At 37.4% G+C, this 16,663-nt stretch overlaps 1 protein-coding gene across 6 annotated transcripts in view; it reads left to right on the top strand.

Annotated features, from left to right (window-relative positions):
• The window catches only part of Carmil1 (capping protein regulator and myosin 1 linker 1), a 270,455-nt gene that overhangs the window by 211,729 nt on the left and 42,063 nt on the right, over positions 1-16,663 (top strand). For all 6 annotated transcript variants that reach the window (XM_090356285.1, XM_090356284.1, XM_090356283.1 and 3 more), the window contains exons 27-29: positions 9,638-9,813; positions 12,597-12,684; positions 14,275-14,424. In XM_090356285.1, the coding sequence (XP_090212411.1) occupies positions 9,638-9,813; positions 12,597-12,684; positions 14,275-14,424 (414 nt within the window). The remainder of the gene's footprint in view (positions 1-9,637; positions 9,814-12,596; positions 12,685-14,274; positions 14,425-16,663) is intronic.

Raw genomic sequence — 16,663 nt, 5'->3', positions numbered from 1 at the left:
AGAAAAAAAGCTGGAAGTGGTGCTATGGCTCAAGTGGTAGAGCTCTCGCCTTGAGAAAGCCCAAGGACAGGCCCTGAGTTCAAGCCCCAGAACTGGCAAAAAAAAAAAGAGAGATCTGTTAGTGCCTTTAATGTAAAGAATAGATGAGATAATAACAGCTATGCTTACAGTAGCTAGATGCTACTGAAATAGGACTTCTGACATTAAGCTGCTAGATAGTAATATTGACGGGAACTTAAAACTGTCTGTGCATTGCTGTCATTATTTGGTCTGTTTTCTTCTGAGGGCACAATTGCTGAAGCTCATGGAGATTTGATATGCAACTCACTAATAATTTTGTAATGTATTGATTATTCTCTTTGAAAATTAAATTAACAGAATAGAATTTGTGATGTTTAAATCTCTGTCTTATGACTCAAATGTCTTCTTTATTTTAGTTAACTGTGACTATTTTTATTTATTTATGCCACTATGGGGCTTGAACTTGGTTTTTCACTCTCACTTGGCTTTTTTTCCTCAAGGCTGGTACTTTACCATAAACTACAAAGGACTCCAGTTAGGTATTCTGAGGAAGGACTGGAAGGCTGGTATCTGTAGAAAAAAATGCATTTAAAAATGTAAAGACATAGCTGGTTGCTAGTGGTTCACACCTGTAATCCCAGCTACTCAGGAAGCTGAGATCTGAGGATCGAGGTTCAAAGCCAGCCTGGGCATAAAAATCTGGGAGACTCTTATCTCCAGTTAGCCATCAGAAAACCAGAAGTGGTGCTGTGACTGAAGGGATAGGGCAGTAGCCTTGAGCTGAGAAGCTGAGGGACACCACCCAGGCCAAGAGTTCAAGTCTTCTGACCGAACTCTCCCCCCACCCCCCCAAAAGAAGTAAAGGCCTGAGATAATAATGTAATGTGTAGGATCTCGAAGATTTTACTGTAAGTAAAAGCCATTGGCTTTTCTGACCCCTTGTTAAATATTTGGCATTGATCTGCTACTTCTTATTTGCAAGCTTATTAATGCACTTTTCTCTCAGTCCCATTAATTTCTCAACTACAGGTGAGAATATCCTGTTTCTCATATCTACCCACCTCTCTCATCCCCATTTCAATATTCTATGTCCTTCTGAATTTTTGGCTTCTTTCCCTTTGGGAATGCCTATCATGGTTAAAAGTGAATCCTCAGTCAAAGCTTCTTAATCAAATGTTCCTTTTTCATTTTCCCTTAACCACATGCATGTTAATTTCATAGGCCATAAGAAGTTTGTTTCTGTTTTTTTTTCCAGTTTGCCTGACAGATGAACAGCTTTAACTGTTTGAAAAACAATCCATTTTCTATTTATCATTACTATGTATTAGTTTTCTTAAAATTATAGAAGGAAACTTTTTAATATAAGCAGCATTCAGTTTTTAGAATTATATTAAATGAGCAAATGCTAAACTAGGTGTATTATGTTACAATAAAGATAGTAATTATTATGTAAAAAAATTTTTTATGGAAGAAAAGTAAAGAGAAGGGCTAGATTTGTGTCCTGGATTTGCTCTTGGGCTTAAGTATATGCTATAAGCATGTTGCCTATCTTTTTCTCTTTTTAAAAAATGTAATTGTAAAGTTGATGTTTACAGGGCATGCAGTTTCATAAGTAAGGTAATGAGTACATTTCTTGTCGAACATTATTACCCCCTCGTTTTTCTTCCACTTTTTTCTCTTTCCGACTCCCCCATCCCAAATTGTATTTCCAATATGATGTCTTGTGAGTATCGCTGTTGCACTGGTTCATCATTTGTCCTTTGTCTCACCATTTTGTTTTTCCCTTCCCTTCCCTCAAGCAGATCAGACACTGCGTACCAAAATAATCAAATAAACCACAAAGTTTTGAAAAAAAAAACTATGCCAGAAAAAAAGAAATAACTTCACACGGCACATTAAAAAAACAACAACAAAAAACAAAACCCTCTTGTTTCCGTATCTGTCTTGGAGTTCATTTTGATTAGCATAGTTCTATGTGGTCATATGAACATGGTTATTGAACTATTGTGATAGTTGCCTAACTTTCTTTTTTTTTTTTTTTTTGTGGGTCTTGGGGTTTAAACTTGGCTTGGGCACTGTCCCTGAGCTCTTTACTCAAGGCTACTGCTCTACACTTGAGGCAAGCCTCACTCCCCCCCCCTTTTTTTTAGAGTTAATTGGAGATAAGAGTCTCATGTCCTTTTGTGCCTGGTCTGGCTTTGAACCTTGATCCTCAGATCTCAGCCTCTTGAGTAGCTAGGAAAGAGTTCAGGCATGAGCCACCTTGCCTGGCAGTTACCTAATTTTCTTATGATCAAGTTGTCCTGGGCAAAATTGTTTTGGTGCCGGGGCCAGCCGGCAGCAAACCAGGGTTCGCGGATTGGGATTCCTGAAATAGGGGCAAGGACTAGGAAAAAATAGAAGAGAGACAAACAGATGGAGTTCGGGAGGACTACAGCCCAAGTCAGCAGTCCAAGAAGACTGTGAGCTCCAGACTGCCGCCTAAGACTCTCTCGTTTATTTTAAGTTCCGACCTTAAATACTCTTCTTAAAACTTGGAGTTGCCAGAGGCTACATTCATACAAAATAGTAAACAAATCACATATAGGATAAATGAGAAAGGATTAACATTGCTTAAAGTCATCATGATAAGAACTGATTGACATTGCTTAAAGTCATCATGATAAGAACTGATTGACTTTGCTTAAAGTCATCCTGATCAGAGTTACTTCCTTGTGTATACAGTTGTGTAGGTCCAAGGTCAGGTCCAAGGTCATTGACCCCACAGTCGGTCCCCAACATCTCCCCCGTCTGTCTTTTAAAAGATGCGGTCTTGCTTGTCTTGGGTTGGGTGGATCGCTGACTCTGCCTTACCCGTCATGGGGAACTTCTTCAGATCAAGCTGAAGGCCCTGTCTTAGGTTGGTCAGAGAGCGTCCCCTCTTATCCCATCCTTGACTGCGATTCCTCTCGGGGGGGGAATTCATCCATCTGGGGCTTAGAACTGCGGAGTTGTTCGATTGGTGACTGTTGCAGATGTGACCATTGGACGGCTACTGGCCATAGGTGTTGATTTGTTCCCAACCATAGCTTCAGTTGTCACTTTACTTGGAGTAGAAACAACAGCAGTTGGCTTGATATTGGCTGTTGGTGGATCTGAAGTGCTGGCAATTCCTCATTCTTCAGAAGCTGCAGTCGTTTTCAACGTGATCAGTCTCTGCTGTTCTGGGACCTTACTAGTAGGTTCTTGAGGCTCTTTTCTCTGCTCCAAGTGCCTCCCTTTATGATCTCGGAGTTCTCTCTCCAATCTACTGATTCGACCTTCTTAATGGGACTTAAGAGCTGTCATACAATCATCAAGTACATTTTTTTTTGATCTAACATTCCATTCTCCCCCCTCTTTAAAACAATGCAATAATTCAAACATAAATGATTTTCTTGATTAAACCTTGAACATGTTCACTCACTCATTCACACACATTCATACTCAAAGATTTTAAAGTGCACAAAATTAATATTGGCCATTCATTTTCCGGAAGTTTGTGTCAAGAGAGCTTTGCCAATTTTACTCTTGCAGGTGAGAACCAGGTTCAAAACAAAACTTTAGAAAAAACATAAGGATCCATATTTAAAACTGGTACCAATTTCAAAGACAAAACTGGACAAGAAAAAATATGTAACATGAACAAGACAAAGAAACAGAGACTTTTACACTTAACACAAAAACATGAATTCAGGTCTTTTCTGCATTACTGGATGCATTACTGGAGGGTTGGGGGTGAAGGTCCAGTGGGTCGCTGCTTGGATGACCACTGTCACTCTCCACAATCCGAACATAGCGTTCGGGCAGCCAGCGGGCATCATTTTCTTCCTGTGAGAAAACACATACATGCCCTCTACCCCAGGTTAGAACAGGATCTGGTCCGTGCCAAGCACCAGTTAGGGGATCCTTCCATTTTACTAAGGCAAAAGCACGCTGCTCTCTTTTTTCCCAGAATCGCTGAGCAGCAGATAAATTATTTGAATCCAGATTCAAAAAATTTAAAACAAATAAAGCATGATTAAGTATATTCACAGGAGTAGCGGGATACGACTCTCCTTTCTGTATTTTAGCAATTTGATGTTTTAATAATCCATTAGCTCTCTCCACGATGCCTTGACCTTGAGGATTGTAAGGAATGCCTGTAATATGAGTGATATTATAAGAATGGCAGAAGGACTGAAATGCTTGGCCTACATAGCCAGGGCCATTATCTGTTTTTATTTGCGAGGGAATCCCCATCACAGCAAAACATCGAATGCAGTGAGAAATACAATGTTTAGTAGCTTCCCCAGCAAGGGGGGTGGCTAGGATAAAATTAGAATAAGTATCTACAGTAACATGAACATATTTTAATCGGCCAAATGATGGAACATGTGTGACATCCATCTGCCAAATGTGATTAGAAAGCAGTCCTCGTGGATTTATACCTAAATGAGGAGCTGGTGAGAAGGGCACACAGTTGGAGCAAGTTTTAACTATTTGACGTGCCGCTTCTCTAGATAATTTAAACTGTCGGCGCAAGGCTCGGCTGTTTTGATGATGGATGGCATGTGACTGCTTAGCAAGTTCAACTTGAGTTAAATAAACTCTGGTGGAAGAATCAGTAACTGCGTTACCCTCACTTAAAGGGCCAGGAAGATTAGTGTGAGCTCGAATGAAGCCAAAAAAACAGGGGTGGTTGCGAGAACAAAGCAAAGTTTGTACTTGGCGAAATTGGGTCTGGATATTGGAGTTAGTAGTTCCAATAAAGGGAACAGTTTCTATGACTTGAAGAGCACGAATTACATATTGGCTGTCTGAGTATAAGTTAAAGGGCTCGTCTTGTAACAGGACGAGTGCTTGTAAAACAGCCTCTAACTCTACCTCTTGGGCGGAGGAAAAACCCGTAACCCAAGACTGAGTTTTCCCATTAATGGTCAAAGCAGCCGTTCCATTAGAGGATCCGTCTGTAAATACTAAAGCGGCAGAAGATAAAGGCGAGGCCCGTACTATGGAAGGAAATAGGAACGTATGACACGTAGCAAATTGGAGGAGTTTGTTAGATGGGTAGTGATGCAAAATTTTTCCCGTATAATTGGCCCAAGCAATGGCCCAAGAATCGCAATGGGCGAATAGCCAATCTTGTTGTTGTGAATTATATGGGACACAGATAAAATGAGGTTCCTGACCTAAATATTTACGGGAATCCACTCGGCACATCATAACTTTCCTCCCTCATATTAAAATTTGAATTCTGATACTCAATATCTACTGGTTGTTGTTCCCTTATCAAGATCTCACTTAGACTCTCTTGGGCTGCGGCATATGGCTCAGTCTCAGGTTTTTCAGAAGGGTCCTTTAATTCATAAAGTTCCCTTAATTCAAATTCAGCATTCTCATGTTCAGGATCTATGCCTTCACTTACTAAATTATATACGTCAATAGCCTCTACTGGGGTCTTTTCGGGGCCATATACATTATAATAATCTTTAATTCTTTTTCCTATCCGCTGCCAGGCTTTTTGGAATTCCTCCTCTATAGACCTCGGGCATGCCTCCTCGAGAAACTGTAGGAAGCTCTGAAGCACCCCTTTTTCCAACCACATTCCGTGGGCTTCAAGTAGGCCTGTTAAGATCGGTAAATATGACATATAGCTATTAACTTGACCCATAATTTTTTCTCCTGACTATACACTCTCCTAATAGTCCTACGACGTGTTACTCACCACAGGGGGGGTCCTTCGCCTTCGTCCCAGATTTTCAGGGTCCCTGTTCGGGCACCAGTTGCCGGGGCCAGCCGGCAGCAAACCAGGGTTCGCGGATTGGGATTCCTGAAATAGGGGCAAGGACTAGGAAAAAATAGAAGAGAGACAAACAGATGGAGTTCGGGAGGACTACAGCCCAAGTCAGCAGTCCAAGAAGACTGTGAGCTCCAGACTGCCGCCTAAGACTCTCTCGTTTATTTTAAGTTCCGACCTTAAATACTCTTCTTAAAACTTGGAGTTGCCAGAGGCTACATTCATACAAAATAGTAAACAAATCACATATAGGATAAATGAGAAAGGATTAACATTGCTTAAAGTCATCATGATAAGAACTGATTGACATTGCTTAAAGTCATCATGATAAGAACTGATTGACTTTGCTTAAAGTCATCCTGATCAGAGTTACTTCCTTGTGTATACAGTTGTGTAGGTCCAAGGTCAGGTCCAAGGTCATTGACCCCACAGTCGGTCCCCAACATTTTGGTCTCATGATAACCTGGGGATTTAATATTTGATTATTTTTGTATTGTAGCCAATAACGAGCATTTTCAATGGTGGATGAAAAGTCAAGTAACTCTTTGGGCCATCTTTCCAAAGTATTATTTCAGAAAACAAAAGAAATGGCCAGGAAGTCTCCAGGCTTCCTATGTGAGAACAGAAAATTAAATCTGGAGAAACTCCTTTCTTGAATGAGGTAGTGTTTGCTTAGAACCAATTTGTCTTAAATGTTTGAGAATAACAAGTCTTCTCCTGTCCTCTCTTTTTTTTTCTAGCATTTATTCCTGGAACAATATTACTTCATTTGAAGTAATGGGATTTGAGTGTTTTAACATAAGGAAACTTTCATAACTTTTTTCCCCTCTGGATTTAAATTTTAGGCTGTTGGTTTTGGCTTGAGAAATTCTTGATTTCACTCAGGACTCAAATGGTGGAATATTTCCCTGGTAAATTTCAGATTTACTTAGGATATGAGACCTGAAGGGTTTAGGTGGCATTTTGTCAAGTATTAATTTAGTTTGGCTAGAAGAGTTCTCTAAGTTTTTCTTTTCTACTTTGTATGTTCCCAAAGCAAGAGGGTGAAAGGATTCAGAACACTTGAGTTTCGAACTTATATTTGCAAGTCATTGGGCTCACAGCAGAGTGCATGAGTGTAGCTAACATCTTAAGATATTAATTCAATTTGCTTTATGCATATTATATAGACTTTCTCAGTACTAATAGCCATTTTTACAATTCAGACATATGGTGGAATGGTCATAGTTCAAAACAAACCAACAAGCCAGTTATGGTGGCATATACCTATCTTTACAGCTGAGTGGGAGGTCATAGCTGAAGAATTGCTATCCAGGCCAGCTCTGGACAAAGTCATACCCTCCTGACTATCATTAGAGAAATAAAATCTGATTGTCACTTTTGTAATTCATTGCAAGATGTCTGAAGGTAATATAGACTAACAAAACGAAGACTATGTGAGAAAAGTGCAAAGAAATAGGTGAAGTGAGAAAGCTCCACATAAGCCTACTTTAGCTTTCCAGAGAGAAAGAAAAATATTTGAAGAGGTGGTAGCTGAGACTTTCAGAGATAGGTTTCAGAAAGCCTGGTGAAACTAGGCAACTAAAGCAAACCCATCTAGAGTCATCATCATGAAAAGTAGAACAAGGAAGAAGAGATCTTAAAAGGACCCTCAGGTGAGAGATAGGGAAACTTTTTTAAATTGGTTATCAAAGACCAGCAGTTCAAACCAGCCACACTCATGCAGACTTAAATCAGCTACTCCAGAGGCAGTGGTAGAAAGATCATCCTTGAAGCCAACCTAAGCAAAAGATAGCATAAACCTATGTAAAAGGACTGATGACAACTGCCTATAAGTAAAAATGCCTCCATTCAGTCCCTGTACCAAAACATGACAGCTTACTTCTCAACTGTTTACAGACAAGAAACATTGAACTAATATCTCCAAAGTTCTGAGAGGACAGAAAGGATCACCTTCAAATTGTACACTCACTAGACCTAATATTTGTGAGTGAAGACGAGATAAAGGTATTTTCATTCAAAACAAAACTAACAACCGGATAATTTACTGTTGTTAGATGTCACAAAAAAGGGGGGGATATACTTTGGGGAAAAGGAAAAACTATTTGAAAGAAGATCTGAGTACAAGAAACACCAGTGAACGGGGGAATTCAGTTGTGGTTTAATTAGAAACATGAATATTGTGGAAGCAGCATTCATATCCAAGGTGTTTATAAGAAAAAGCAAATGAAGTGCTAAAACTACCCAAAGCCCTCCCTCTAGAAAAGAATTAAAAGTGAAACATTAAGCCTAATGTTATCCATTAACCATAGTTTATTTAAATTAAAATCAAAGAAAACGTGAAATTCACTTTCTCAGCTACACATATTCCACATGCTTAGTAGTCCTACAGGATGAATGTATTAGACATGAAGTGTAACATGCATGCTAAAAATTTATAATGCAACCACTGAAACAGAGGCACTAAGCTAAGGTGGCTCTGCATTCCTGGAGGACATTAGAAATGTATTGGCCACTGTTCTTTCATAGTAATAGGATCAATCTCCAATAGAGTGTATTCTTATGCCTGTTTCTTTAATGCATCAAGTTGTGTCAATATGTTCACTTCCATAAAACAATGTGCACATTTTGAAAGTGAAGAATAAGACTCTTCACGTTGATGAATCAGTTTTATATCAGTTGTTGTCTAAGGACTTGGACTCAAAGCTACATGTCCGTGGTATTTTTCCTAGCCCTGCTATGGAAGAGTATACACCCTGTTAGCTTTGGGTACTATTGACTGCAGGGAAGGAGAGTAGTATTAGAAATCAGATGAAAAAATCATATCTATGATGTCCTTAGCTCATCCAGTGGGAGCTGTACATTCTACTGAACTCTTTACATAAGTGATATCACTTAATCCTCAATAATCCTATGAAGTGAAAACTTTTTTTACACAAGGAAGGCACAGATCAGTAACTTTGCCCAGTGGCACTCAGCTAGGCTTCAATCCTAGGTCTGATACAAACATGAATGCCCTTTCCACACTGTTTATCCCTATTATTGGTCTCTGGCAAATAGTTTAACCTCCTTTAACTCACATTCCCTTGTTGTAAAATGAGGATCCCAGAAATAGAAGCTTGTCCTGTCCCCCCCAGATGCTGAAAGGATAAAATAGGCAGCAATGTTCCCTGGATTCTGTGGTGTGATATAAATGTGTTGTAATGATTGCTATTAATGTTGTTTGTAAAGTGCTGTGTAAATGTTTTTGCCTGTTATTATTCATGTTGTTGATTGTGGTTGTCATAATTACTATTTTACTTAACACTAAAGCTTTTCTTAAAAAAAAAATAAAGATTCTAAAATTGGCAGTAGTTTCTCTGATTTTTCTGCTGCTTCTGCTATAGAGTGCTTTGCCCTAATTTGGAGTTTGTGTGATTTGAGACCCACATGCATTCAAAACTGATATTTTTTAAGAGATATTTTTAGATCTAGGGTTTGTCTCTGTACATTTATTTTTTAGCACCAGAGAGAACAATCTGGCATGGTAAGTTGGTGTACAAAAACTAGATCTTCATATTTTTTTAATCCTCTCATTCATGGATTTCTGTTAAATTCAGCTCTTAATACAACTCTTCAGATAGCAGCAGGAAGCGTGTGTGTTGGATGAAGTGTCTGATGTAAAGTGGTTACCTGAGATCGGTGATCATCCAGCACTCACAAGAGAATCCTCGACAGCACCCAGGACTCCCTGGCTCTGCATCATATATAACCACCTCTCAGTTTTATAGCGCCTCTGGTGCAGTGTCATCATCTCTCCTGCACTCTGCTGCATTGCAGGCTTTGCTTGAATCCATGGTTGATGCTGCCGAGAGCCTTTGTCCCAATGTGATGAAAAAAGCCCACATTCGACAAGACTTGATTCATGCCAGCACTGAAAAGATTTCCATTCCACGTACCTTTGTTAAAAATGTCCTGTTGGAGCAGTCTGGGATTGATATCCTTAACAAAATTAGGTAGGTTTGTAATGTTAATAAAGCGAGGAGCTGCAGTATCTGTGAATGCAGTTGAGGCAGCTGGAAAGAGTGGCTTTATCCATGTGTAATGTGTGTAGGCATATCTAATGTGCAGAGACTATATATATATTTATATATATATGCACATAAATGCATAGATTTGTGCATTTCCAAAACGAGGTTGTCTCTATGTGTTACTGAAGAGCATAGTTTTAGATTCTCTTTTAGGGCTGTATATTTACAAGGCGTGTACATGTTTTTAATTCTTTGTGTTTGCCTCTGAGGTTTAGCTTTCATCTTTCTAAATCACTAGCTTGAAGACTGAGGGTAGTTTGCTTTCTGTCACCACATTTTTTTTTTCTGTGAGCAAACACACTACCTATAAATAGGCAGAGGCCCACTTTGACTGTACCATGTTTGCTTTCTAGTTTATTTTGATGTGGCTACAGTGTTATGTATACCAGTGCTGTCACAGTTTGGAAAATATTCTGAGATATAAACAATTAGGAGCTGTGATCACTGACAAATTTTCCTTAATTTTTACTTAGAGACCCTTGGTGATGTCAGTCTTCCATTGTAAACTTCACTCATTGTATGGCTCTTTGTTGGGGAAGCAGATAATTGAAAGCCATGTTCTGAAATATTTTTAATTTCCTACAACCTACATCTTTGTAAAGAGTTGGGAATGATGCAGCCAAGTTGCAGTCTGTGAGAAAAACGGCAGTCTGAACAGAGCAGGGCAAACATTAAATCATTTATCTACAGACTGAAAGCTTGTAGGAGGATCTAGTATTCCTACAGCAACTGCACAGTCTCAGGTTGAAAATACAGATATTGGGCTTTATTTTTTGAATGAATAAAGCTCCTAGAGTCTATTCAGCTGAAGTTCAGCTGGAAAGATTTGAAAAAACTTTTTAAGTTTTTCAGAGTTTATTGGTTACCATAGTTAGTGATCTTATGAACTCAAGTATATTTACTGAAGTAGATAAGCATACTTTTGTTACCTGCTGTTTCAGAATATTTTTTATTGAGAATAAGTACTCAAAGGTTAATATTTAAGATAAAATATAATAGTAATATCTCCTTTAATAAGGAAAAATGTATTGGCCATTATTCTTTCTAGGATCAATTTCCAATAGAGTGTATTCTGATACCTTTTCCTATAATGTATCAAGTTTTGTCAAATATGTTCATAAAATAATGTGCATATTTTAGAAGTGAAGGATAAGACTCTTGATTTTGGTGAATCGTTTTTACATCCATTGATTTTATTTGGCTGTTGATAATGCAACTGAATGAAAATATAGACACACACACAAGTATTCATATATGTGTGTGTGCACATGCAAATTGAAGTGGCTCATGTTTATAAAAAGTTTTGCAAACTGAAAAATCATACAGAATTGAAGTGTACCACCTAGTAACAAGATGCTACCACAATCCCAAGACACTTTAAAATACATTTTTCCAGAGTCTTACTTCTTGGTACAAGAATTTGAAATAGGTCAGCCAGTCCGCCCTACTTTCAAAGAAGAGGCAAGTCAGAAACAAAGTATAGAACTGACAATTTTGTGAGGAAGTAATTGCACTTTCTAGACTTGCAAAAATGTCAGAGGAAATTCTTATTAAAATTATATTCAATAAATCTCACCAGTGGATATCTCTGGGTACCAATTCATAAAATATTAGGTAAAATAAGTATAGTAAGACTTTCTTTCATAGAAAAGAATTTAAAAAGATCTCCTTTATTGTTAGCTCTGTGGTGAGTTTTTAGTGTAGGCACCATAGTCAATGCTTCTATTCTGCTCACAGAAATCTTCCCCAACAAAGAAATAATCTGTACAAATTATTGCCTTACATAAATATACTTTTGGCTTTAACTTTAGGATTAGGACCTATTGTTTTGGCAACTCTTTTATTTTCTTTAATAAAGAAGAAAAATTTATCAAAAAATGTGTTGGCTTCAAGTTTTTGAGGTAATACTTCACATTTACCTTTAAAAGTACTGGGTAATTATGGGCATCTATACACGTGTGTGAAAGTAAGACTCCTTAGCTTGGAAATGCACATGAAAGTTGAATTGTGAATGTCATCATAGAGTTGAAATGAGAACTAAAATACCAGGCTCCAGTAGAAACTTTTTAATGGCTGAGTTTGTTTAATAATGAAAGTTACAACTTTATGTTGTCTAGGCCATTGTCTTAGGCTGAGACAAGAGTCACAGAGTCACCCAAGTTGCACATTGGAGTTGTCTCCATTTATAAAGATAAGGGTCCATTTCCATAGTAAGATGGCAAGTCAAAACAGAAATGGTATAAAATGGTACCATTTGGTGAAAGATTTTTTTTTCAACGGGTGAGGAACACACATATTAAGGTAATAGCTATGACTTAACAACCAGGCTAGACTCTTAATTTACTCCAGCCTAGGTTTGCTTTCATTTATGTCAGTGGGTAAATTGTACCTCGCCACATGGTTCATATGGTTGCCATTACATTGTCTTTATCCAGATGGTTTTCATTTCTACCATTAAATTCCATTTTAAATTGAGAGGCAAGTTGAAATAGGTAATGAAAGTCTATTTATCTGTGTGTTTATGGCAGTGTTTAAAGCTTATTTTTGGAAATCCTTAGCCCTGTTCACACATTCTTGCATTCCATTTTCAAAGAAAGAAATGGAATCACAATTGTTGACCTTACCAGCACAGGATCAAAAGTGGATAAGCTTTTTACCCCGCCTTGCACAAATTAAGGTGCTACTCTCTCCTTTTGATTTTTGCATAGTGAAGTGAAGCTGACAGTGGCCTCTTTCCTGTCTGACCGGATTGTGGATGAAATCCTGGATGCGCTGTCACATTGCCATCATAAGCTGGTAGGTACCCGGCACCTCATGAGCAAGGTCTCCATTACAGTTCATCTAGGATCTACTGGGGGTGGTTCCATTCTTCGCAATTTAATGGGAAAAGATCCTGGTTTTCCTCCTTTGGCTTATCCTTTGCTTCTACCCATTCTAGAGACTATTAGGATTTCTTTAGAAGGAATGGCAGAGGAACACAAAAGGGATCATATCTAGAAATCTTGCTCATTTTTTAAGGCAGATTAAAAGTTTTAGAACTTGGCCCAGTTTATAAATGATTATTAGTTCATAAACATTCACTTGTTCAGAAACGAACAGAAAAAAAAGTTTCATAGAAAACTTCTAGGGCAGTTTGACATAAGCACTGAATCCAAACATATTGTTTTTCTAAATTCTTTGTTTATTGTATTTTATCAATATATTGGTTTGTATCAAACTGAGATATATATAGCCATTTTCCATTAAAGCAGCACCATTTTCCAGTTCATGGCACAGTAAAGAGCTATTTCACTGTTTCAGGCTCCCAATTGAGATTTAAAAAAAGATAAGTGCAAACAAAATCAATAGAAAGATCTTTTTAGAAACAGTTTATTGATGTCTCATAGCTCCAGGAAATACCTCAAAATGGCACAAACACTTGATGTTGGATCAGCATAAGTCTACACTTGAAAACTGCACGGAAGCCTAGAATTTTCCACCTTTTTCACATTTGTCCTTCATTGAAGAATTTACTGCAAAAGTATTGACATTTTCTTTCTTCAGTTGAAAGGGAATTGTGAGAATGCAATTCTCATAACTTGTATATTATTTTGAACTTCATGTTCATATTAATAAAGCTGCTTTGAATGAAAGAAAAAGGATAGATTCTGTTTGAATACGATAGCATCTTCAAAATGAAACTTGGTTTCTATCACACCATTTTTCTCCAATTTAAGTTTAGAAGTATTCTCAAAGCATTCACATACAGGTAGCCGGCTTCTCTGTTTCAGAAGAGTTCACTAAAAGTTTCTGATGTCAAATCAGCTCAGTTTTGGAGCTTTTAAAGGTCAGCCAGCCAATTCTGTCTTTATAGCATTTAAATTTTTGGTATGTAGCTGAAGCATAACAATGAAACTAATAATTCATATAAAATTTGATATTCCTTACATGAAAATGGTGAAAGGTAGCAGACATTAAAAACCTATTGGTGATTTCCTTCCTTCAGTCTTTTAAAAATAATGCAAGTTAGGCTCGTTTCCATATATATTTATTTATGTATATACACACATAGCATATACATATATGAATATATATTATATATATGAATCTTTAAACACTAGGTGTGGAAGGGAATTTCTTTCAAAGCTACTAAAAAGAGCACTACTTATTTTATTTAAGTCTAAGTAGTCTCATTTATGAGGTTTGTAATTTCTTGCTTAAAACACTGTTCTCCAAAGACAATGAAAGAGATGAAGTTATCCTGGCTGAGCTTTATTGTCTTTAACTACTTTACAACTTAGCGCTCCACTGCGCCATCTTGTGGACGACATCTTCAGAAAATAGACTAACCAGCTCTTTCCTTGCCCCTGTGCTTTAATTTCTCCTTGTATGGTCTCAACCCTCCAGGCAGACCATTACAGCAGACGCAGCAAGGCTCTTATTCATCAAGACTCCCTAGAAATCGAACTGACTGAGGAGAAGCCAGTGAAACGCTCTGTGGTTACCATGGAGGAGCTAACAGAGGTAGAACGCTTGGAGGATCTGGATACTTGTATGGTAAGGCACATGCTTTGGTGGTCTCAACTGTTAGAAATCAGATCTTAGACCCTACTGTCCAGACAAAGCATTCCAAATCTTATTGCCTAGCATAGAATTGCTAAGTTTTTAAGCCTCAAGCATCCACTTTTGCACATCCCCCTCTAGCCATCATGGGGGAGGAATTATAAAGTAATTAGAAGTTGATTACACAACTCTTAGAAGGTCCTTTGTAACAGGAATATGTCATTAAATTAAAGTATAGATCTGCCATTTAAAATGCAGAAGGACATTCAAGTAAAACATATTGGGTGGTTCCTTCTTGTTTTTTTTCCTCTTCTTTTTTCTCTCTCTGCTCTTGTTCTTTATTCTTGTCATAATTTCTTGACAAATGTTTAAATTCAGATTTCATGTTTAGGTGAGATACTGTCTTATTCACTTGACTTGATTTTCTTGTGGAGGTGGACTAGCACTATCGTTTTGTCTAGGTTATCATTTGTTCCCCATTTGCTGAGTTTCTTGCGGCACATCCATTTGGCCAGATAGTGAGAACAGTGCAGTTGTTGATACATTTATTTCTTCCTTCGAGGACAATTTTATTTCATTATTTTAAATTTTATGTTGTTGGCATAGATATTTCTCGTTTTATCATAAAATCAATAGTATATGTATGTTTTGTCCTCTCTATTCAGAATGCTTGTTTTACTAAAAAAATAATCTTTTTGTGTATGTGTGTGGGCCACTCTTCAGATTTGGACTCGGGGCCTGGGCACTGTCCCTAGAGCTTTTTTGCTCAAGGCTAGCACTCTGACTATTTGAGCCATGGCTCTACTTCTTGTTTTTTAGTAGTTCATAGGAGTTAAAAGAGCTTCACATACTTTCTTGCCCAGGGTGACTTCAAATTATGATCCTCAGATTTCAGCATTTTATAGGAGCTAGGATTACAATCTCCAACCACCAGCACCCAGACTCCTTACAATCTGCCAAGGTGGTAGTGAGACTGGATTTGGGTTACTTACCTCCAGTGTTTCGGTATTAATATCTGATTATAGTCATGTTTAGATACAGTTATTGTTAAGAAGTAAGGCTCATTTTTAACTTAAGAAAACAAAGGATCAAGCCAGGTGCTAGTGGCTTACGCCTGTTATCCTAGCTACTTAGAAGGCTGAGATCTGAGGATTGCAGTTTGAAGCCAGCCCAGGTAGAATAGTCCCTGTGAGACTCTTATTTCCAATTAACCATTCAAAAACCAGAAGTGGTGCTGTGGCTCAAGTGATAGAAGCTTTGAGCACAAAGAAGCTCAGGGACAGCACTCAGACTCAGAGTTCAAGCCCTTCAACCAGTGAAAAACAAAGGATCAGATTTGGTCCATATTATTTTTTATTAGACAGAAAGTCTAGGGCAGTACAAAGTTTTCTTACTTACAAGCCACTGTTTCATTAGCACTTCAGTCAACATTGTAGTATCATTGAAAAAAAGCTAAACAGCAGTTTTCTAAGAACAATATAGATGGAGTGAAGTTGATACAGTACAAGTTGTAAATATCAAAGTGAAGCCCCTTTGTATCATTAATATATGCTAATTCAATTTTTAAATAAAATTCATTTGTTAAAAAGCAAAAATTAAATAGTATGTAGCAAATCAGTTATGTGTACGCTGTTCTATACACTAAGATGAGAGTTTATATACTTAAAAAGACAGAAAAGTTTAATGGTATTCATTAATACTGTCTATCATAATTTTCCAAAAATTTTGTATGAAGTGGATATAACAAAATTGTTTTGTCATTTACTAGCTATTTAAAAGAATTCTAACAAAATAATCTTTCATATAATTATATAAATATATGATCATATGTAGGAAATTTCTAGTTTTTAAATATTTGCTTTCTAGAACATTGTAAGTTGTATATTTAAGAGGTATTTTGATTTTGTTTGCATTTTGAAACAAAATATTGGTAGTTATGTTATCATAAAGTAATTTTCTTGATGCTAGTCAAAAGAAAAATAGTAAGAAATAGATCTGAATAGAAAAGTTTGAGTTAATAGTACATTTCATGTTTTTCAGCAGAATTATTTGGTCATGTGCACGGTGGAAATAGGTAAATGAAAACATGAACTAGCAACATATATTTTTTCCAGTTTGTAGGTACTTAATTGGAGATAAGAGTCACATGGGCTTTCCTGCCCTGGCTGGCTTCAAACCATAGTCCTCAGATCTCAATGTCCTCACTAGCTAGGATTAAAGACATAAGCTACTA

The sequence above is a fragment of the Megascapheus bottae genome, chromosome 22 (genome assembly GCF_031878675.1).
Source record: "Megascapheus bottae isolate mThoBot1 chromosome 22, mThoBot2.hap1, whole genome shotgun sequence".
Taxonomy (NCBI): domain Eukaryota; kingdom Metazoa; phylum Chordata; class Mammalia; order Rodentia; family Geomyidae; genus Megascapheus; species Megascapheus bottae.
This window is presented reverse-complemented; position numbering and strand designations above follow the sequence as displayed.